A 24,354-nucleotide genomic window follows, 5' to 3' on the forward strand; every position below is an offset into this window, starting at 1 on the left:
TCCAGTGACATGGCTTTCTAGATTACCGAAATGTATTTTGGTTTTGCCAAGGAGGAAACATCCTATAAGAGTCTTAGCAACTAAGGATACAATACTGCACCATTCACAAGTCCTAGTGTAGTAGAAAGGATTAAAATATCTTCAATAAGTGGCATGCATTACTATCACAGTACAAGAATCAGAAGCGCAATTCACAGGTCTATGGATAATCCAAGGCAAAATATTCATGTAGATTATTTTCTTTCAAACATTTCTGACACGGTCAAGATCAGTTTCAAGGTTTAAGAAGTTAAACAGAGTTTGGAATTCTGAACTGTATTATATGCTTGAGATCCATGTTAAGCACACAGATGTTCACTTCCAAATCACCCCTAACACACATTTATTTCACATGCCAAACCTTGAATTTCTTCTAAATTTTTTCTTTACAGACTAAAACAATGAGCAAGAAAGAGAGGTGTGTACCACAGCATGTGTCTCCTCCTCAGTGCTTTAAACTGAAATGTACATTTAGAAATGCAATAATTTAATATATGTCAGCCAGACAAAATATCTGTATCTTTATTTCAATTAAATTAAAAACAATTTGCAAGTATATTTATGCAACATTCACTATATACATATGATTTATTTATGCAACTACAAGGCAATTCTATGGGTGCTGATTATTCATCTACCTACTGCTAGTTAAAACATGGTGATAACTAGGGAATATGGCCAGCGGATCATCTTTTGCATTTTCATGGCATAGTCTCAAAGATGTTGCACTACCAGCCATTAAGTGGATTATCAGTAAACCTTAAAATGAAGACCTAACCTAGTCTAGATTTAACAGTCTTCTAAATGGAGAAACAGATTCAACTCTGACAATAGCATTGTTTTGCAGTTTGCATCATTGGTGTCATTCATATAAGACTTAAATCTCATTTGTTTAAAGGCGGTTAAAAGTTAGGCATTCTGTTTACTGGCAAAAAATTCTTTTTGAACTGGCACCATAATGTTCATAAAGGAGGAGGAAAGTACCTCTTTGGTGAAGCCTAGGTACCCATGTATTACTAGTAACAGTTTGTAAACAGGACTGCAGTACGGTGCTATGTCTTAGCTCTATGTTGGTTCAGTTCAGTACCACAGATCTTCCTCACAGTCCAGTTCATGATTTGAAAGCAGGGAATAAAACAAAAGAAAATTAAGAAGACTATCAAGTTCCCTGTTTGAGATTCTTTTTTTAAAAAGTGCATAATATTTTTACTCCAAGAACTTACATCATGGTGGACAGATGAATACAGGACTATGCATTTTATCCCTCACAGGACGTTACACAAAGCACAATGTCTGCTTATTGGCCCAAAGAGATCTGCAAATCTGATTTCTGGTACATTCAGGTGTCCACTGACTTTAGAACAGGGCCCTGCATACTATACTAACAAACAGCAACAGTTTATTCACGGTAAGGGGCCTGTCATTAAGATTCTTTCTTCTTCTTTTTGTACACCAAATATCAAACGTAGAGTCTTTAGTGTTAGGAGCAACACAGCTCAACTCCTTGGTGCCCACAGGGTACAGTGCATCTATTGCCAGCAACAGACATGGCACCAGGGAAAGCATTCTCTCTCGAGCACAAGGGAGAATTCAGGTGGAGTGGGCGTTCTCCAGCAAAGGGGGTCCATCACGATGCATCAATGGATGCGTGGGCTCCCTTTTGTAAGTTTTTGGAGGAAGCTTTGGGATATGTTGAGAAGTGCTTTGCCGAGGAGGAACAGGTGGCCCAGCAACAGAATGGAGGTCCGTATCTTGGGGTATCAAAGGAGGTGATGGCAAATGCCTCCGGACAACGTGAGGAGAAGGTGTCTGGGGGGGAGGCGGAGTAAATGGAGACGGACTGTTGGGAAAGAAAGTGTTGCCCAGTTCACTTTTTCTGCCTAAGGGTGGTGGCTGGAGATGGAGAGGTGAACTAGAGAAAACATCAGGAGTTCGTACAGGTTCTCGAGGAGGCAATACAGGTGGGCTTTCTGGGGGGTCAGAGATGGAGGTCCTGTCTGGCACCGAGTATCTCGGTGAATAGATTTTTGATGTCGGCTGCCGAGGAGGGATTGCTGGTGGGCTGTCCAGATGTGCAGAAGAAATCTGAAATATAAAGATTTGTTAGGACATAATTCAAAGACCTCAATGTTGCACTGGGGAACAAATATGCCAAGACGGTACCTTGCAAAAGAGGGCGAAGACCCTTTGGACTAATTCCACCTGCAGAGGTGAGTTGAGAGAGTTACCCAATACAGGTTGTTCTCTTTCAGAGTAGAAAAAACCCACACAACACGTCTAATATGAATTATCTTCAAAGGATTAGAGAAAGCCCAAAGCAGGAATGGCCAATCCTTGGGTTGTGGACATTATCTACTACCCAAAAGAACCCACCAATTTTGGTAGCAGCAGCAAAAAGAAAAAGTTGGGTGTGCAAAGCGCAGTGCTGTGATGGAGGAGACAACTGCCCACCCCTTCAAATTTGTCTCTGGAATGATCATTTGAGCAACGGGGGCAATGACACCTAGTCCTCAGCTGATCGGCATGGAAGAGGAGGGGCTAGGTGCCTGCCTACCTGCCTGTGAGAGTATGCACAAGAGTGTGTGGGATGGCCAGCTGCACTGCTGGCATGTGGCCCCTAGAGGATGGATGTGGCTACCTCTGGTCTAAAGGCTTTCATTTCATCTTACTTCTAGGAGTGCTCCTACAACAAGATTCCAACAGAGGACAAAAGCTGGATGCCCATATAAAGGAAGTGTGTGTGTGAGGGGGGAGGGGGAAATAGGAGAGGGTTGTCAGACTCTTCTCTATTGCCCACATCTCTTCCAGAAGCAAGAGATGGGAAGAGGAAACAGAATCGGGCTGGATAGGTAGGAGATCCAGCACAGAAGGTGGGAGCCCTTTAATGGATAAAGAGAAAGAGTTGCACTAAAGGTGTTCCCAGGTGCAAAAACGTATAAGCACAGGAACAAATAGGGTCACCAGTGGCAACCAGAAATTTTATTTTTTACTAAAGTCGTTATTGTTCCCCCTCCCTTCCTCTTAAAAAAAGGTTATCCATTTGGGTGGGACCCAAACTAGTTTTCCCATTGTTTTTGCAGGTGCATACCTTATTGGGTCTCCTTTTTTTAACTTTCTTAAAGCTGCTAGTTGTGAGTACGGCAGCAGGATCCCTACCTTTTTCAAACAGCCACTTAAAAGTGAAACTGCAGGAACCAGAGCTCCAGGAGCTCTGGGAGGTGGGAGTGGGTATGGAAACACTGAAGTAGCTTTAAATAGCCCATTCATGCTGTGCCTTTACATTAAAATTAAAATAAGCCAAACTCATTTATCATTATAGATTATAGGTGGAGCATAAAAAACCCAGAATGTTTCCCCCCCAGTGAATGTTAACTTTTGTTGTCACCTTGTATAAGAATTAAATGAAACTAGGTTGTAAATCTGAAGCTCCATTTATTTTAAAAGGCGGAATAAACCGCTTCCTCTGTGGGGAGGCACACATTAGTGGTCTTTTGTCTTTAAAGGTTGTGGAGGTGGCAGTGACAGCAGGCTCTCCCTCTCCACTGTATGGTCATCTCACTGTTCCTGCAGAGAGAAATGCGGTGAAATTACCTTTGAAGGAGAAGATTCAGCAGGAGCAGATTCTGGACGTCTCCGGGGAGGAATAGGAGGGGGAACAGTAATTTCATCTGAGCTTTTTGGAAAAGTTATGGAAGACACAGAAGCTGACCCTGAAAGTGTATGAAAAATTCTATTATCCATCTCATTTGAATTTTTCTACTTTTCTAGTACTTTAACAGTGAATTCTAAATACATGAAGGACAATACAGCATATAAAATGTATGCCTCTTATTTATCAGCCTCCTTCTGCTAAGTTCCTGAGGAATCAGGATTTCTTTTCACAAACAAAACAAAGCAGCTTAAGCCAAAGAGCTGCCAATGGCTGTGGTATTCTTAGTGTTGTATCTTATGTTTTAACATGCCCTTGGACCATGGATTGATAAAGGCCAAGAAAGAAACAAAATGAATTAAGAAAATAAAATAATTGTCACTGTTACTAGCATCTTGCCATGTACAGGGTGAGTCTTTTAAAAGAGGTCCTGTGTAATATGTGTACTCTGTATCCACAGGGCCTCTTTTAAAGGACTTACCTTGTACAAACAGCAAACAAAGCATTCACTTAAAACAGTACATCTCAGTTTTCCCTTTTCAATCATGGTTTGAATTCAATCAAATTTAAGAAAACCGTTTTCAAAATACAAGCATCAACTAAACTATTTCCTGTGGTTTGGCACATAACAGCAGTATCAGAAAACATGCCCACATGCGACACAGGCCAAACAACTTAAAAAGGAGAAGAATAGCCCAATCCTTGCTAGAGCACCTACTTGAATGAAAAGGGGTGGAGGGATCAGAGTCAAAGACACTGCAGACATCTGTGGTGCTGGAAGTGGACGATGGTGGAGGTGGGGTGAGCGGTGTTCTTGGAGAGTTTGGTGCAGAAGCAGCACTTTCTGTTTCACTCTCAGGGACACGACTGTAACTGATTTTTCTTGGCTCCTGTTGCAGAGGTGTAGGGTGTCTCATGGTGCCTGGTCTTGGGTTTGATGGACGAACACCCGGAGATTTGAGAGAATAGGTGTACTTTTTGGGCTGCACAGAAAACCAAAAACACTGTTTATATGAAGAACACTGATAGTTTTTACTGTAAAATTGCTTACTTTTTCTATTAAAAAGTTTGTGCAGCTCCAACTGTATTTTATAGCATACATTAACTGAGAAATCTAAATACTCACAAATCTTGGGGGTGGCTTGACGTTACGTGGCTCTATTTCTAGAGACTTGTTGAACAGATAATCTGCAAACTCTTTTTCCATGCTATTTCCCATTGGATTCAGATTTTCAAAAAATTTCTGAAACCCAAAATATTCAGAAAGATTAACACAGAATCAACAGATCTGTTGAACAGCAAAACCAGATTAAAATCAACTCTTATTTGACGAGGACATGCTCTAGAAATTGATAATTGAGAAATAAAAGAACTGTAGAGTTGGGAACCAGTCTAAGGGCTGAAAATAAATTCAGACGTAATACAATCAGCACAATACCCTGGTGAGCAAAGGAGCTTCAACCAACAGTATAAGAATTTCCTCATGGCCCCTAAAAGGAAGCAGAACCTGGAAGAGCAAAAAACCCTACTTACCCTGATATCAGCTTCTCCTCTTAGGCAGTATGGCTGGTTTTGGTACTGTTGGATCTCCCCTGTTATCTCAGCCACTTTCCTCCGCTTACTGAAATTGATAAGTTCTTTCCCATGTCGTTTGAGAAATTCAGGATTGCCTTCTTCCGTTTTCAAGATGTTTGTTAAATAAATTCCTACAAGTAACGTCCAAAAAAAATTGCAGCTATAAAATGGTTATGGTCTTTCAATGGAAAACTAGAATTAAGGTTAGAGCTACAAAGGCTTTGAGAAGGTTGAATGATGCACTTAATTTTTTTCGGAAGATCCAACAAAGGGATTCCTGATCTCCTTTCCTCCAAGCAGATGTGCCTGCTGGCCTTGCTGCTGCTACTTACCTGGGGCGAAACAAAGTTTGGGCTTCATCTCAACACATGGTTAACTAACCTTGGATGGTGGCCAAAGGGCACTGCCCACTTAATGCCCGTTTGTAACCAAGCCATTCTAATGGCAAGCTATACCTTTTGTCTCTACCCACCTCCATATCCTCCTTCAAAACTCCACAGTGCCCCCTAACCCTTTCCTCAGCGGTTCCCTCATTGCGAGAAGCAAAGCTACAGGGAACCAGGCAGAGGGCCTTCTCGGTAGTGGCACCCGCCCTGTGGAACGCCCTTCCAGCAGATGTCAAAGCAATAAACAACTACCTGACATTCAGAAGACATCTTAAGGCAGCCCTGTTCAGGGAAGTTTTTAACGTGTGATTTTTACTGTATTTTTGGTTTTTATGGAAGCCGCCCAGAGTGGCTGGGGAGGCCCAGCCAGATGGGCGGGGTATAAATAAATAAATAAATAAATAATAATAATAATAATAATAATAATAATAATAATAATAATAATAATAATTTATAACTAGCTTCCAGACTCATGGCATGCACCCAACAACCCTCTTTGAATCTCATCCTCGTGGTTTTTTTTTGCCTGCCATTCTACCAACTCTTCATCTGAAAGGGTCTCAGTCAATAATAATTTTTAAAAGACAGTCTATCCACACACCCCAAGGCTTACAATGCAACAGACCTAACACAGAATGAGAAAGGAGGAGAGGATGGAGTGGGTGAAGCAGGTACCAGGACAGGTTACAGTGTTCTTATAACAACCAGCTAGGGTTTAAACTGTTCAGGGAAAGGAGGATGAAATGGCCCTGCTTCCCTTCTCTCTCTCTGCTCTGGAGCCCAATAAAATGGCTGCTGCTAGGTAAGTGCTGAAGGAGAGAAAGGCTGAAAGACTGGAGGTCTCACAGTAGAGCCAATGGTGTGACCCTATTTCCCTTCTTTCCCCTTACCTTAAAGGCCTCCTAGTTCCTTCGCTCTCTCCATTCTTATATCCTTTTTTGTATCTATCCATGACTTTCACTCCTCCACCTCCATCACCCTTTACTGACTTCTAGACCATCTGTGATGTTACCTACTTTCCTTCTTCTTCCAAACCCACAATTTCTATGAAGCCTTTGGTACCACCCCATAATCCCCATGCCCTATCACCAAGGCTACGTATATGCAATTGAAACAGTAATACATTCCTTTTTACTACCTTCCATAGCACCCCTTTGGTATGTCAAATTTCAGATTATAAGCTCCTTGGGGCAGGGCTATGTGTTCTTGCAATCCAACGCATAATGTGTACTAATGTGTACTAATGTCATTATGTAAATAAATAATACAGTACAGGTTTGTAAACAACCACTTTCCTGGCTGCCTGCAGAGCATATAAATTACCTCCATGCAACTAGGTAGCTATTTTCTAAAAACCTGATCCTTTTAATCTTATAAATAGGAATGCTCACAAGACAGGTTGGTAAAAAATGTGAGTGAGAAACTTTATGGATTATTATTATTATTAATATTAAAATGTTTATACTGACCTTCACCCAAAGATCATAGGGGTAGTTTACAATATAAAAACAAAAAACATATAGCATAATAACAAACCAAAACAATTATACCCCCTGCCCATTTAAAAGGCCATGGATTGTTTAATTAGCCAAAGACTTGGAATAAGGCTTGTCTGACACCTAAAAATATGTAACAAATGCATCAGGCAAGCCTCCCTGGCTTATTTATATAGCAGATCTAGTATTCTATATTCAGGTGTTCTATATTTAGTATTTCCTCACCACTACTGGAGAAGGGAAAAGGAAAGGAGAAGGCACACAGGCACAATGTTTGTTCTGTTTAAAACACCATGGTTTATTAGACAGAGATCCTTGCATCTGAATCAGCCTACTGTCAAAGCACAGTCAGAAAGTATCTTTATCAAGTAGAGTATAGCACAGCGCTAAAAAAAAAAAAAGGACAGAGTAAATTGGAGCACTTTATCTGATCTCCATCCCTTGATATTTCCCTGGTTAAGCTAGAACCACAAAGTACACTTCACAAATGTTTCTAAATGAGTTAAATACTAATTTGTATTAGTACCTTACACATGAAGATAGTTGAAAAATCAGGTCAAGGGTTCCAACTAAAATGTAGTGAAATTGCGGATTTGATATTGAACAAGGGGGAAAGCTTTTGAAGTTGAAATACTGATTCTTTGAAATGCCTGGCTATTCCAAACAATACAGCAAGCTCCACTAATATATTTAAGAAATGGCTCCTTAATAGTTCTGTGGCTTATCGACATTTGTGATTTTATATTCTTCAAGAAGAAATCTTACTTACCAAAGAAAGGCACACACGGAGGATTAATAGACCTGAGTTTTGCTAAGTATTTCTTATGATGGTCTTCACTCAGTTCATGAGCTTCTTCAAAAATCTTTTTCTGGCGGCTTGGGATTTGCTGAAGATGCATAAAGAAAGCTGAGACATGGACAACTACAAACTGCATGTTATCAATGATCTCAAATTAAGGGCCAGTCAAAATATGTAGATTCACTTGGAGGGTTCACTCACCCCTTACTTATTGAAGTGCTTTTCATATCAAAAAATGGGTTATATTATGTGTGGCACTGGGAAGTGCCCTTGATTTTTTGCTCGTTTTCAATTGCTCAGCTTGAGCCCCACTTTCTTGTGGAGAGAAGAGACACTACTTCTTAACATGATGCTTTTTCACCATGGAGATAATCTCAGTCTAGAGAATATATGCAGTCTGCAAATGGGGACACGATGCACAAAGGAACTTTTGGCAAAATAAACAAGATGTCACAGTGGCGTCTTACCCTTGTACATGGGACAAAACAAACATTTGCACTGCATTTTGTAAGTGTTTAATGTAACCCTGAGATTATCTCTATGTAAAGAAAAATGTGTCCAACAGCCTACCTAGTGCTCATGCTGAAGACTGAAGAAAAAGAAAAAAAGTGATTTTGGTTTAAATGTTTTTGTTTTTTCCAATGATACTTTATTCAGCAACAGTTAAAACAATTACAGTTTCTAGATATACATGTGACTTACCTCAAAGGTATGATCCAGTCTGTAAATAGGTGCAGAGTTCATAGCACTGACAACTTCAAGAACACCATTAAAATTGTTTAGTTCTTGGAAAACTTGCAAGATCTCAATTATCCGGCATACTACAATTACTCTTTCCTCTAGGTTTTCTGTTTCTATGATGCATCTAAATGCACAAAAAGATGTACTTATCAGTACAAGAATGTTAAAAAGCACCAATTTAATATAATTTTATTTTGACAAGTGTGACTTAATAAAGGGGTTTCCAAGCAGCTGATATAATTACTGAAGCCAACTTCTTTTCTGAATCCAAATGGGAGAATATTAGACGTTAAACTTGCACACCAGTAGGAAAGTAAAAGTCTGCCTTCAGAGGAGCCCACCTCTTGTTTCTGCATGATCAGGGCACACACCTCTTGATAGGAATGAAACAGTCTGAAGAAGTAAAATTCATACAGAGCTGCAATGGGCCATCCGCTCCTATGGAGGGAATTCTACTACATGATAAACAGGAATGACTGAATGATCCTATCATGCCTGATGCAGAGATGCAGCCAAATTAATGGCCCTGAGAGGGAGCTGAGGTAGCAAGATTGGAGAAGTGAATCATGAGACATGCAATAGACAGGTTCCTCTATCAGCAGCTCCACTAAACTCAGACAAGCCTTTAATGATTTAATTTCTCAAAGCCCAATTTGAGGATTACTAACTCAGTCTAAAACCAGTGCAGAATTGAAAGAATATACTGTCTTTCAATTCTTAGACTTCAAACAACTGAGAAGTTTAGGAATTATTGTTCTTGCTACAATTATTTCCTTCTATGAAGCTCCAATATTTTGCCAAGTTGCAGCTCAGGAATGATGTTGCATGCCAAGGCCCTGTGATCCACAATTCCCTAGTGGATAATAAACACACGGACAAATGGATTTGGTTTATGGGTTCAAGTAGGCCACAACTTTATTGTTTAAAAATGTGCACAGTCTGGCTTAGGAACTGGGTGAAGCCAGACTGTATCTTGACTCCCGCCCATCTGCAGGCAGTCAAACGAAGGGTAAACCACCAATATGGGGAGCCCGATGACTTACATCAAATAGGGGCACCCTGAGGGATTCCCACTGGGGTTGTGGCATGGTCCTAGCCCACATCTGGGCCTTTGACAGAACCCACACCCCCAGATCCCTTTAACAAGATACCCTTAATAAGGAGAGGCAGGCAGAGGCTACAACCACCCCTCCATCCAAACAAAGGCTTACCTAATGCCTTTGGCTGGGTTTTTCTTTTTTTTCGGGGTCATTCTAACAAAAATCCTATCTCAGGTCTCAGACTAGCTCTGTATGGACCTGGATGTTAATATCAGTATTTAGAAGATCTTAGTCAAAGCACTCATGCAACTTACTTTTCAAACCACAAAGTAAGATTTGTGGTATGTCGTATCATCTTGAGCAGGTTAGGAGAATTGATTTCCTTATCTTCTTTTGTCCATACACTTCCAACCAGCTCTGATGGTTGCACAGCTCTACAAATTGAAAATAAATATAAACTATAGAGAAAATGCTATCATTTTATAGTCAATTAAGGTACTACTTCCATCTAGATTATTACAAATAACCAATAATTCTGAAATCAGAAAAAAAATGACTGCATTTTTTTTGTTTGCTTTGTAGAATGCCATTGTTCTACCATCTACTTTTAACAACAAATTCTCTCCATCTCACGTTAAATACTCTATCTGTGGATGAGGTTCTGGAAGCTTATAGCTTACAAATCTTGCTTTCATAATACGTTTTTTAACAGTGAGCTCCAAAATGCCAACATATGAAAATAAATTATCACTTTACTACCTATATCAAATTCACATTAATATATACTAGAGTCACAATTTGGAACATTGTTCCCTAAATACAATATGAATAGCTTTGCTAGTAAGAACTGAATGCAGAAATGACCAGGACCGAACACTACATTGCTTGCATATTACGATGTAGAAGAGAATAATATTGTTTTCAGAGCTACCTGTAAAGTTCAGATTCAAGTAATGTGAGCTGTCGAGCAATTTCTATTGGATGCAACGTAAGCAGGTCAAACGTTTCAATGTGTCCTGGCTTGCTAATATGCCACTCAATTGGAGGTGGTGAGCTTTCAAAAGTAATATTGTGACTTGGCCCAATTGCTTGTGCTTGCTTTTTCCTATGGATTATCTTTGTTATTGACTCAACCCATTTCTTCATAGCTTTACCTGAGAAGTAAAAGAAAAATACATTCTAGCATTTGAATAATAACGAAGTTACCTAGTAGCTAGAAACGTTCCAATAATGAAAATGCTCAGTTTACCTAATGGGAGAACAGTAGAAGACAATGTGAGAAATTCAGAAAATGAAACCAGAGCCATCTGGTCTAGCACCAACAGCCAGATGCAACCAGGAAACTCACAAATAAGGCATGATGGAGACAGTCATCCCCTTTGTTCCCAGCATTTAGTGATAAGGCCTATAATATACTGTTTCTGAACATGAGGCCCCAGACACAGACCTACATTTTAAAATGCCTAATCCTAGCTAATCTAGCGATCATCATGTCTTGTGGTAATGTATTTCCTAAGTGTTGTATGTCACTACCAGAGAGTACCAGCTTGTCCCCAATCCCCACCACCACACACTATCACCTTGGCTCTAGCCAGAAGAGACAGAGGGAAGACAAGATAGCTATCTTCAAATATCTGAAGGGCTGTTACAAAGAAGATGGAGCAAGCTTGTTTTTGTTAGCATCGCCCTTGAGCAAGTGCCACAAACTGGACTCATCCACTTCAGCCCCGACTGGGCTGGGCGAGCTGGGTAGCACTTCCAGAGACCACCTTCTGCACAGGAACAGGTCAAAGTGCTGTGGACTCACAGCTTAGAGTTGTGAGCACCGGATTCACTCCAACAAGAAGACAGTCGTCTCACAGCAGAGTATAGCAGAGTCTAGCAGAGTATAAACGCCTCGGAGAGCAGCTCTGTAGAATATCTTCTTTATTGTATCTACAGCTATTATACACAACTATATACAGAGCTAAATAGGTCTAAGCATAAATGAATGCTGCACTGTACTGAGTGTCTGCAGCTGCTCTTAGCAACAACCTTATCTCTACACACGATCTCTAACACTCAGTCTCTCTCTCTCCAACACACTGACTGACTGACTGACTGACTCTTTGATGTGGTGCTGGAGCAGAATAAGTAGAGAGCAGAACACTGCTCCTCCTCTCTGGAGAATCAGCAGACTCATCAGGAGATTCTTGGATATGGGAAGGGTGAAATCTCCTCAGTTTTCTCCTGCTCTGGAGGGTAGGACACAAACTAATGGCTTCCAGTTACAAGAAAGGAGTTTCTTAGTAAACATCAGAAAACTTTCTGACAGTAAAAGCTGTTGGACAGTGGAATGGACTCCCTCAGAAGGTGGTGGACTCTCCTCCACTGGAGGTTTTTAAGCAGATGTTGGATGGGATGGCCATCTGTCATGGATACTTTAGTTGAGATTCCTACATTGCAGGGGACTGGACTAGATAACCCCCAGGGTACCTTTCAACTACAATTCTATTGACAGGGAAAGCGAGCGTCCTGGCCCTCTGTACAGTGGCTTGGAAACTTTTGGAACTGCTAAAGCCAAATATCCTTCATATCCTATTTCAATCACAACAGTATTTGTCAGTAGCTTAGAGAGATCCCTAAGATTTTAACTTCCAATCCGTACCAAAAGACACCCACCTACAGCCAAGCATCTAACTGTCCAGAATAGCCCAGACAACCATCCTACCCTTTTCTGCACCTGGAAATCTTCCTTCCAGTTGCTACCATAGTCTTGAACAAAAACTGGAGGGAAATTATTATTTTTTGTCATAAAATCAATGTGACTTTGAGATCAGTCTTGCTGGCACATGCTAAGCCTGAATGACTCTTGGATCGCATGCTAAGCCTGAATGACTCTTGGACCTTTGCCTTGTAAAGCCCAACTGGCAAACTGAAACGTCACACTTTAATAAAACAAGTACAAAAGAAAAAGAAGCAGATCATGCTAGATCTTTGCAATAATCAAATCAAATACCTCTGACAGTGCCAATGAATTCTTCCAACCGTTGCAGTAGATCTACATCTCTCTCAAAATCATAGAAGTGATGCTCCACCCAGTGCCGGCATACATTTAGAACTCTACAACATTAACAGAGATTATACAATATTTTAGGACCAGGTTTATATGATATATTTTTGACAAAGTCTACTAGAGCTGTAGGGCTGGTTTCATTTTACAGCATATATACTGTCCTGACTCCCTGAAGAAGTGCCATACAGCTGTCAGGATCCATGCCAAAACTCCTGTCTGACTTGCTGGGCCTTGAAAAGGAGGACTAGAACACTGAGTTCCCCCAATCTCCAGTCCAAGCTCTGGTAGCTGGGTAATAAGTGAATGTGTGCAGTGGTAGCAAACCTGGCCGGAGCAAAAGGTCAAGTTGATCCACAGTTTATGTCTATGGTCATCCTCAAGTTCTACCACCAATCAACATTTACTGTGCACTTAAATATGTTAAAAAGTATGTCTCTCAAGGGTGAATTCTATCTCCCTCTAGACTGTAATGGCTCGTGCATCATCTAGTGGAATTAAAATGGTGAATAAACAATACTGAATATGAGACACAATATTAGTTAGGGGATATAATGTTCTGGAAAAGGCATGGTATCACTGAATTAAGATCTGTAATGAAGAAAATATATAAGCAACAAGACTATCAAGTGAAACACAAGGTAGATGAAGTGCCATTTCTGAAATATTTTCAGATAAGGCATATTATAACTACATTAATAAATGTAGCACAGTTCATTAAGAAATTACACAAACTTTGAGGCATACATTTCAAATAAAGATCAGTCATGTGGAACTCTGGATCAGAAGTGGATTTTTTTGAAAGTACAGTTGTGGGAAGGTTGAAAAGCTCTGGTATATTCATAGAACATTATACAGTCCTTTGGATCCCACCCACTGATTTTAAAAACTGGGATCTAAATCTAAATAAGATGCAGTTTACACACTTAAGATTACTTACCGCAGCTGTACAGGTTGTATATATTCCTTCCTAAATCTTTTTAGCTCTGCGCTAAGAGGTTGATCTCCATTCTCCATAGCTATGCGGTCTGCTTCCGTTGGTTCAGGTTCTGGAATTTCAAATCTAATGTGGGATGGTAATGTAAAAAGTAGGTTACTAAACAAGTATTTAACATTTGCAATGAACAATAAGGAATAGAACTAAATTCTTACATTTTATTTAGGAAAGTTCCATTCAGGCAGGAAAGGGAAAGGCCACAACCCCTATAAAATTTCAAGCTTTCCAACTGACACAGGTATAATACTCTTAAGTGTGATTGAATAGGAAATATACTACAATGGTACCAATCTGAGATTAAATAAATTCAATACAGTTTGGAGTAAAATGGAAATCAATTTGCAAAGATGCAGGCATCTGTGGTTTGACTTCACCCCTGGAGGTGCACTCCATTGTCTCTTGAGACAGATGGATGTCAACACAGGCATCTGACTACTTAGTATGACATAACTGAATAGCACTTGTATTTTACACATTAAATGCAGACAACCCTCAATTTATGTGGGGGTTACAGTCCGGACCTCCCTGCGTATAACCAAAACTGTGTATATCAGGAGTACCCTGGAGGAGTGAGTCACTCAACAAGCCCCACTGTTGCTCAGGCATAAGCCAGAGAGGGTAGTGGGGCTTGCACAGCTGACGCGCAGGGAAGCTTCTTCCTCGAACATTAGCTGAGGCAGTCAACAAGACCCGCTGCCCTTCCGGCTCACGTGAGTTAGGGGCTGCAGCGTTTGCTCAGCTGATGTGATGTTAGGTGGGGAGGCTCTGGGGAGAGTCTCCCCATGAGCTAGGAGGACTCTCCAGGGTGATCCTCATTTCTGGATCCACTTTTGGGTTCCTGGCACCCCATGAGCACAGTTACATGCAGTTAGAGCACATGTGAATGGGAAGTTGCCTGTACAGTGGTACCTCAGGTTACAGACGCTTCAGGTTACAGATTCTGCTAACCCAGAAATAGTACCTTGGGTTAAGAACTTTGCTTCAGGATGAGAACAGAAATCGTGCTCCGGAGGCGTGGTGGCAGTGGGAGGCCCCATTAGCTAAAGTGGTAGCTCAGGTTAAGAACAGTTTCAGGTTAAGAACAGACCTCCAGAACGAATTAAGTTCTTAACCTGAGTTATCACTGTACCTCAAATTAAATATGGGTTTAATTTCACACACATTAAAGCAGTCATGTGCTGTAACTTCATTTATTTAGGTTTGCATGTAAAGCACAGAATTTGGAATTGAAGATTCACACTAAATTGGGAAGAAATTGTTTCCTATGAAATTTGCATTTGGGTTTTTCTTAAACGCAAATCTGTAAAGAAATATGGGTTGGCTTCAGGTTTCCCATGGACAGACTTCCACTGATGGGACTGCTCTATTAGAGGAAGGGAGAGGCGGCAAATTTTAGTCTCCCTTAACTTCTATTCTGGAGGTATTGGACAATAGCCAGGGTGTGCTTAGGGGGAAGAGGGAATAGGCATAAGCGTGCGTACACACACGCGCATACACACACACGCACGCACACCCCCCCCCTTTCCATAGGATAAAAGTGTTCTTTTAAAACTCATCTCAGAAGAACGGAACCAAAATTACAACACAGTATTTCAGAAAAGTCCTCTTACCGTTCTATCAGGAGACTCAGTAATTCCTGAGGCTTGCAAAAAGATCTATATGTTGTAAGAAATGTTCGAACAAAGTTGGGATCTAGGACAGACAAAATAAATATTTCACTATATTGTTTTAAATTGCTTAGACAGGTAGTGAAGAACTCTTAACTTCAGAAGTCTCAAACCCTGGAGTCTGATGCAGATGTAAGAGATGTCACCTAATCATGGCTGAGGGAATGGGGAAAGGGCATTCATTCTAGACGGATTTCTGCTCTCTTTGTAGGTGAAAAGGTACTTAGGTAAAGCAACATCTTGCTTCTGGGACTGCGGAGTCAACTGTATTTTACTGAAGGGAGTAGTAGCCAGTGGGGAAGCAGGGTGGTGTTGCGCATCTCGCCTAATAACACTGCATGTCATTGCTGGTTACTGAGAGAGGGACAAGACAGTAAGAAGCTTGATGAGGGCATTGGACTGGCTTTGCCACTGTGTCCGCACCACACAAGGGTCCCTGCTGCCTTGTCCCTCCCCCTCTCGGTAGTCAGCAGTGAGTGTGGCATTGGGAAGCTCGGTGAGTAGCACCCCCCAGTCTGGGCCACCCTGCTAGCTGCTACTGCTTGGGGGATGAAATGTGTCCCTAGGTCGTGAAGGAAGCTCCAAGCTAGGAAACTACACATGTGAGAGAATCAAATAACAATGCAAACCACACTCAAACATGGAGACTCATCATCTGATGGGTGGTCAGAATGTACTATCTACCAAAAGAACATAAGTCTATCAGGAAAGAGTTTTCCCCTTCTTTCTTGTACACAGGAGGGCTTTTAACTTAAGGATGTCAAGCAGCAGTAAATCCCAGGATAAGAACATCTGCTGTACAGGACCTAAAAGTCTCTGAGCAAAACCATTTGGTTAAAGCTGCTCTGGCTGAAGATTTAGCTAGGGACAAACACAAATCTTTATTGTTTTGCCAAAGGCCAAATGTAATCATATAGCAGTATAACTAAAAGTATGATTTCAACCTATAGCATAACCCACTAAAATATCCAGTACCTTTTACAACAACAAAAATACAGTACTAATAACTACAAAAAAGGCTCCTGCTTCTTTACAATTTTACCAAGAGACAACTCTCCTGACCCAGAAATCTTCTCTTCCTCCCTGGCAAGCTTACACTGTTTTTAGCTCTGTTGTTTCCAAATTAGAAGACAAGGATCAAAGTTGAATATTTTAAAGGGTCCACTGCTACCACATCTATAGTGGTTTGAGACTCTTGAAGGATTGAATTTAACCATCATGGTTCCTTCAGACTACAGCAAGAGAAAGTCAAGCACATGAAACAACTTGAATGCAGTTACCCTAATTGGTGTGTCTTCACATCTTCCTTGATGCACTTGGTGAGAAAGAAAGAGGTCCAGGGTGGAAGGTGATCTCCAGCTCTTTGGGTGAGCTTTGTAAAAGCCTTCCCTGACCAAGAATGGAAAACAGTTTGGGATTTGGGGCGAGGTCCTGCCTACCCAATCCCAGAGATGGGACCTTCCCCATACTGAATTTCCTCCTACTTGCAAGGAGAGAATGAGCCTCATGCACTCCTTTCCCATAGCCTTCAACCTCTCAGACATGAATCCCTCTCACCCTTAATCATGGGGTTCACTGTGCATGCACCAGAATCACTTGGGGTTAATTTGACCTGGGATGTTCTGGAGCACAAAAGTAGACTTTAATGGAAGGAGGGCATCAACTCAAGGCCCATTCTTGATCAGGGCTAAGGGACAGCTACTGTAACTTCTGTCCCAACATTAGAACAATGTATTTACATACACTATTCAGTATGCATATTTAGTTATAAAACTCATACGTTTCTATCACTTTGTTTGATGTTACTTTACAGCAAGTTCAATTTTCCTACTAAATTCTTTTCCTGCAATGACTTCATAGAGCCAAGTAGTTGGTTAAAAATACACACACACAGTTAAGTCAGGATGTCTGTCTATGTGATAAATCTCTCCTCAAACAGGCATTTTAAAAAGCTAAAAGAACAACAACATCTAAAAAAATCATAAATAACCATTCCTGAATGCGTTAAGAAAGGAAATGGACACTATGCTGACGCACAAGCATTCAACGTATCAAAGCTCTATAAATAGAACAGCACAGCCCTCCAAGAGAAAAAAAGTTGCAAGCTCTTTCAAAACTGGAAGGGCCAAATCAGGAAATGGAAATGAACTTTTACCACACACAGAACTGTGAACAGAGGCCAAAAAAACCAAAGGCTTTGGGAAGATGTAAAAGTTATGTCAAATAGCCCATACTGAATTTAAATGCCATTTGCTCAACCTGCCCACTTTTGCGCCACAAGGAGCTAATGGTCCCGATTCCAACTTCCCATTCATTTACACAAACTAGTCACCAACAAAAAACATCCCTGTATATGGGGTAGAATGGAGAGGGCCATAGCTTCTATACCAGGTGAGCCAAGGCAAACCCACCCACTTTTCCCCATTATGATTTTGCAGAATCCAACCTTGTGCAAAAGGACTTCAGCTTTCACAAAAGAACTTCTGAGTTCTCCATGTGTCTCCAAAAATTGTGATTGGGTGTGTGTGTGTCCTCCAACTGCCAGAGCAGGTTTTGAGGATACACAGAAGCTGAAATGGGGAACAGAGAAAATCTTGTTGCAGGAGCTGAACTCCATTCTGCTTGCCCATGGATAGCATTGGATGCAACTGTTTATTTTTTATTCAATCTATTAGTTGCTTTCTACAAGGAATCTCAAAGTGATTAACAAAAATAGAATTCCAATAATACAACATACATGTTTATTTTAAAACCAGAACACCACTAAAAGTGGTTAAAACATAAAATCATAAAACAAATAGCTCCTCTCCTCAACAAAAGCTCGATCAAAGACTTACCCAGTTAAAGTACAAACAGAGCAAGGAATTAGCATCAAATGCTTAGAAAAGCAATGCCTTTGCCTGGTGCTGAAAAGATACCAATGTCAGCACAAGCTGATTCTACTGGTGAGAGCATTCTACAAATGGGAGGACACCACTGAAAAGCTTTACTATGGTCTGTTGAAATGATAATGAGTTTATTCTATTTATCGTGCTGATTTGGTAAGAATGAATTTCAGCGTTTAATGCCGAGATCCCCTAACCTATGTATAAGAATATTATTTTTCTCAAAAGTAGCGGCTTTATCTGTTAGAATAGCCAATAGAAACAGCTAGAAAAAAGAAACATTTGATATGGAAGGACATACACTACAGATAATTTTAAGGAATCATTAGTGATGGAATTTAGATCTTTTAATGACTAATTTAAGCAATTTGAAGAGAATGTGTTTGTTCAGTTAGAAGAGGTGAAAAGAGGTATTGATTCAAGATTTAGAACTCTGCAACTCAAAAAGCAAGCAAGGGAAGCTATCCAAATATATCATCATATTCATGCACAGCAGTTTTTGTTTACTGTTCTCATGAAAAAGAACTGAAAAAGGTATGTACATTTTTCTAGGAACTCAATGGGACTGTGTGCATGCTGCATTCCTGTAGCAGTGGATGCAAAATTCAGCATCCTGCTTTTTCATTTTTTAAAAGCTAATATCTGGCCCTTTTAGTACTTGGTAAACTTTGCAAAAGCTTCAGAAGCCAGAGTAGTGGATGAATATGTTTTTCAATAGGTGCACAAGTAATAGCTTAAGTGTCCTTACCAGTCCTATAACTAGCAAAATCACAAAAATATGCATATCTATGCTAAAATACAGATTTTGCACAATTTATACATGACCTAAAACCTTTCTTTTAATTAAAGCAGAATTTGGATTGGGGTTCTGAATTCCTTTTAGTATGAAATACACACAGCCCTGTATACAACTGTGGAATATTACGAAAACTGCATAGCAAGTGCTATTCTTGTAAATATATTCTGCACCAGTTAGCCAGGAAAAGGAGAGAATTCTACATAAAAGTCCTCCTGAATACAATTTCCATGGATTTAACCTTCCTCTCTGAAATGAAATATTAAAAGCTAGCATGGGGAAAAACAAGTCCTAAGTCAGATGAGCATAACCCCACCACTATCAAATGCATCATGCTTTAACACAACGTTTAGGGTCAAAGGTGTTTCTCAACTATTTTGTAAAGTGGAATGGCCTTTAGGATACGTGGACAAGTTTAAATAATTAAGATTTCCCCCCATTAATATACTGTAAGCAAAGCAATAAAATAGGAGGTGAACCAATTGCATATGAGGGTATCTTAGATAAGTCTAGACGTTTGCATTCCAAGGTCCTTGATTCAATGCTAAACTGCTATATTACAATTTGAACAAATTATAGGTAATGTTTTCAATTTATTTGAGACCACCTGATTCAAGTGAATTAAGATAAGCATATTCCTGTATTTTGAAAAAATATAAATTGATATGGTCTTATATATTCATATTAGGACTATTACAAAACAATGTTACAAAACCACATTGTTACACATAAATACTCTCTCATCTGGTAGGCAGCTGCTGAAGTTTATAGATGTAATAAATTAGTCCGTACTATCTGTTTATGCTTCTGCATGTATACTAGTACAACTGACATGACATTTCAATTGAGTCTGTTTCCTAAAGAATGGCTCTATTTCTGTGTAGGTTTGTTAATGTTAACAAATGTTATTAATGCTTATCAACTGGATGTATGCTAAAGTCTTTTTGTTCTTTATCTCAAAGATAAATGATGCAGCATCCGAGCTACTGGGCAGGTGTAACTAGAGGCATAGTCACTCAACCCAAGGATACCACTAATTATTATTTTTTTACAAGCTGCCACTTTTATCAGAAACCTATACCACCTTGATTCTCTGGGTGTATGGAAGATACTAATAAACTAAAATTCATTCAAACATAAATTCAGATATTTTAAAGACCTGGAAAAATTCCTTACCAGCATACATATGGTATGTAAGTCTCTCAATGAGTTTGACAACAGTGCCTGCCTTGATAATAGGAATTCCAGATTTGGGCTGCATGTTTTCTTCAAAAACAATATTCTCTTCAGAATCAGGTTCTGCAAACCTATAAAGCTCAGGACTTGGAAATCTCATCTGTTCCTCCTTCTCTTCTTGTAGCATTGTTACATCTAACATTCGCTCCAGGGTGCTTCTATACTGTAAAGAGATCAAGGCTGCCATCCAGTTGTTTTTCTCTTCTGCCGATTTTGCAGCAAATATAACACTGTTCTCATCTTTCAAAATTATTTCAAAGGCATGTTTGTACTCATTAGTGTCGTCTTTATCATTGATCTGTACCTTCCGCATGAGAAACTTTTCTTTCAGACGATATTCTGCATTGCTAGCACCAGGCAATCTTGGCTGGCCATGATTTGATTTACAACAAATCATTAAACCATCAAAGAGAAATATATGTCTTTCATGCTTGGCACCCACACGTGTGAGAGTCCCCTCCATTATAAATTCATTGCAGCACTGTCCTATATCTTTACCCTCCCAACCATCAATGTTCTTCTGGATCTCGTTCATTTTCTTGATCGCTAGCTGCTTTCCTTTCATTTGTTGACTATAGAACCGGCATGCAGATTCACTTTGAAAGAGAAACAAAATGACATTAATTCAAACAGCAGCTGCACATACTAGCAGAAAAATAACTAATGCAGGCTTACTTTGAAAACAATTAGCCTGAAGAAGTATTCAAAGTATGTTCCATGAGCCAGCTTCAAACGTTCCAGACTTGAAAGTGCTATGGTCACTGTTAATGTTTAAATTATATGCCTAATACAGAATTCCAGTTAACCAATCAATTCTGATTAAACAGTAAAGTGGCAAGTAATATTTCCTGATCAAGACTGTAAGCATCTGAAAGAAAATCTGACACCACACTGTTGTTTACTTTAAATACAGCACATGCTACAATAACTGCACGAAGAGTTAACAGAAAAATTGTTAGGCATTTCAAATGGTTCTGCATGATATTTTTATTTCTTAACAGCTAATGAAAAACTTTTTTTTCTTGCTGCTTACCAGAAGATTCTCAAGATGCATTCACTAGAAGTGTACAAGGACACACACATATCAGAGACTGTGAAAACAATAGCTATCTGGACTTTGATGTCACTTCCTTTGAAAAAGTAGGCTTGCCACAAACTGCTTTGTTCATTGTTTACTGAAAGAGGAAACTGGAAAGCCTGGCTTTATAGAACAACAAACCAGGCTAAAAGCGAGGGGTGCGGTGGGGGGTGGAAATGCATTTACCTAAGTCTTCTCTTTGCAAGACTTTTTGAGCATATCCTTTCCATACTACTCTGAAGATTAAGTAGGGCTGTAATTGCTTGCTTCAAACACTCTTTGTCCTCTTGATCTTTGCTTTTCTCTTCTAATTGCTATGAAAGTAAAAATAATAGTTAATACTTCTACATAAGTTTACAAATCAGATTTCATCCTTCAGCAGCAAATAAGTCCCTTAAGAGATCAAATACAGTGGTACCTCGGGTTACATACGCTTCAGGTTACAGACTCCGCTAACCCAGAAATAGTGCTTTAGGTTAAGAACTTTGCTTCAGGATGAGAGCAGAAATCGTGCTCTGGCGGAGCAGCAGCAGCAGGAGGCCCCATTAGCTAAAGTGGTGCTTCAGGTTAAGAACAGTTTCAGGTTAATTACGGACCTCCGGAACGCATTAAGTACTTAACCCGAGGTACCACTGTAATATGGTAGCAATCTATGAGAAGGGCTCATGAAGCCTGCTCAAGTGTTCACATTCCATCATAGTACTGAGACACTGAGATAGAGGCTGTCAACTGCTATTAGTTTAAGTAAGACTGTTGGAGAAAGGAGACTAAGAAAGATAAATAGTTGCAAGTAAAGAAGCCAAACCGAGGAGTCCAACATCTAGCTTTAATTAAAATCTAGGTGCTAAGTTTTCAATAACAGACTGTTTCCAGTCTATAACTTAAGTGTGTAATTCTACAACCCAGTGCCTAAGTTATGAAATCCCCTTCCCACAGAGGTGTTTCAGGCATCTTCATTAAGTTTTATTCTTTGTAGGCTTAAGAAGCACATTCATACCCCTTTAACACCCAAGATATACAACTCACCCTATTCTCTTGACTGTAATTTAACTTTTTAAAAACCCAGATGCATTTGCCTTGTGCCTTTTACTACCATGTAGGTGTCAGATCAAAATGTTTTAATCCCTTTAAGGCATTTTAATGTCTCCTATTTTAAATACTGGTTTTGTAGAAAAAAGTCACTTTGAAGTTTAACTGTTTTATTTGATTCTGAATTTTTTTTTGTATCTTGTTATACTTTTAATTATATCAAACACCTTGGGACAAGATTTTATGAAGTGTGGCATATGAACACTGTAAATTCATATTTACCTACATCAGCACTCTACTTGCCAATTGGGCACTGTTCTTCAGAAAAACCCCAGTGCCAAAAGCAAGATCACATGATAATATAAGTGGGTTGCAAATGCTATTTAAAATTAAACGTAAAAGCTTTAAAATATTAGACGCAATCATGTCTACCACTCTCTTACCTTTAAAAGTTCAAAGTAGTGAAGGCAATGGTAAACAGGAACTAGAAGCAGTCTGGGTAAAACATACTGAACAGCTTCTTTAAAACCATCTCCTATTGACTAGAAATGAAAAGATATTTCAGTTTCACAAACAAGTCCAATTATTACATCATTTGCATTGTAAACTTTACAACTTAACATACCTGTAAATAGAATGCTGCACCAGGCTTTGACAGTAGGCTAAGAAAATGGTCATGAAAACCAGTCCGCAAAATATCTTGAGTGTATGATTCATAAGGATCAAATGCTAGCTCCTAAATAAAGGATTTTAGAATATTTCAGTTTACTCAAACACTGTTTCAATGCTATCATGCAATATACAGATAGATAGATAGATAGATAGATAGATAGATAGGAATATGTTTACTGCCTTATGTTAATTTGGGAACCCAATCAATATTAGTGCATACCATACCAGAAACTGGCCAATGCACCAACATTCATTGGATTCCAATTTGTTTTGGTCATTAGCAACTCAGTGGAACAGGGAGTAAAGCTTACATGGTAGAACAAAACAAAACAAAACAAAACAAAACACCCAGGCTCCTGATTGTAACTGAAATTAATTACTCAGTTTAATAATATACAGTGCTTAAGAGTATAAGTATATTATATTATATATAGATAATAATAAATAGATTACAAATGATATAGAAGTTATATAGAAAGAAATTAATACGAGGTAAGACAAAATGTGTTCGAGCAACCTACGTATGACAGAGTTTAAAGCAGGCTTACTCAACCTCAGCCCTCCATATGTTTTTTGGGCCTACAACTCCCATGATCCCTAGCTAGCAGGACCAGTGGTCAGGGATTATCGGAATTGTAGTCTCAAAACATCTGGAGGGCTGAGGCTGTGGAAGCTTGGTTTAAAGAAACTGGATATATTTCACCTATGAACTAATAAGTAGTATTGTCTAATCAATAAATATTTGGAGATGAGAAGAGATTTTTTTCTTAAATATTATATACCGAAACACACTAGAAGTACAAACACATGTACAGCTAGCTGTGTACATGGTAACTGGTTTCTAACAAGTAATCTATCCCTCTAAGTCATGCAGTTGAAATTTTTAGCCAACATAAACTGCTTAGAGTATGGCATTACGGATATATTTTATTGCAGTTCATAGGATACATCTAGAATTTATTAGCAATGTGTCACATATAAGCAACAAATCTATAAATACTATTACCTACCTCAGCTAAATCTTCAAAACAGCTTCCAACTAAGGGATGGGGACTACCTTCATCTGTCATTTCTACTGTGTCTTCAATATGGCCCAACAACTTCACACTAAGTTCATGAATATCTGATATTCGACTGAATATATTTTCTACATCCTGCAAAAATAAATGGATTGATAAATAGTAATTGGAGGTGGGAGTTAGTCAATCAAAGCAAGA

The 24,354-nt window shown here is 39.4% G+C and overlaps 1 protein-coding gene across 1 annotated transcript in view; it reads right to left on the minus strand.

Annotated features, from left to right (window-relative positions):
• Nucleotides 1-525: 525 nt before the first annotated feature.
• SOS1 (SOS Ras/Rac guanine nucleotide exchange factor 1) overlaps nt 526-24,354 on the minus strand; it is a 39,174-nt gene continuing 15,345 nt past the window's right edge. The window contains exons 6-22 of the mRNA XM_081903723.1: nt 24,148-24,291; nt 23,091-23,201; nt 22,909-23,007; nt 21,623-21,750; nt 20,299-20,954; nt 15,385-15,466; nt 13,718-13,840; nt 12,724-12,827; nt 10,657-10,879; nt 10,040-10,159; nt 8,647-8,809; nt 7,915-8,032; nt 5,222-5,394; nt 4,815-4,931; nt 4,407-4,671; nt 3,631-3,749; nt 526-2,124 (exon numbers count right to left, since the gene is read on the minus strand). Of these exons, the coding sequence (XP_081759849.1) occupies nt 1,630-2,124; nt 3,631-3,749; nt 4,407-4,671; nt 4,815-4,931; nt 5,222-5,394; nt 7,915-8,032; nt 8,647-8,809; nt 10,040-10,159; nt 10,657-10,879; nt 12,724-12,827; nt 13,718-13,840; nt 15,385-15,466; nt 20,299-20,954; nt 21,623-21,750; nt 22,909-23,007; nt 23,091-23,201; nt 24,148-24,291 (3,240 nt within the window). The 3' untranslated portion in view covers nt 526-1,629. The remainder of the gene's footprint in view (nt 2,125-3,630; nt 3,750-4,406; nt 4,672-4,814; nt 4,932-5,221; nt 5,395-7,914; nt 8,033-8,646; nt 8,810-10,039; nt 10,160-10,656; nt 10,880-12,723; nt 12,828-13,717; nt 13,841-15,384; nt 15,467-20,298; nt 20,955-21,622; nt 21,751-22,908; nt 23,008-23,090; nt 23,202-24,147; nt 24,292-24,354) is intronic.

This window comes from Podarcis melisellensis (assembly GCF_964234715.1).
Source record: "Podarcis melisellensis genome assembly, chromosome: 3".
In the NCBI taxonomy this organism is placed as follows: Eukaryota; Metazoa; Chordata; class Lepidosauria; order Squamata; family Lacertidae; genus Podarcis; species Podarcis melisellensis.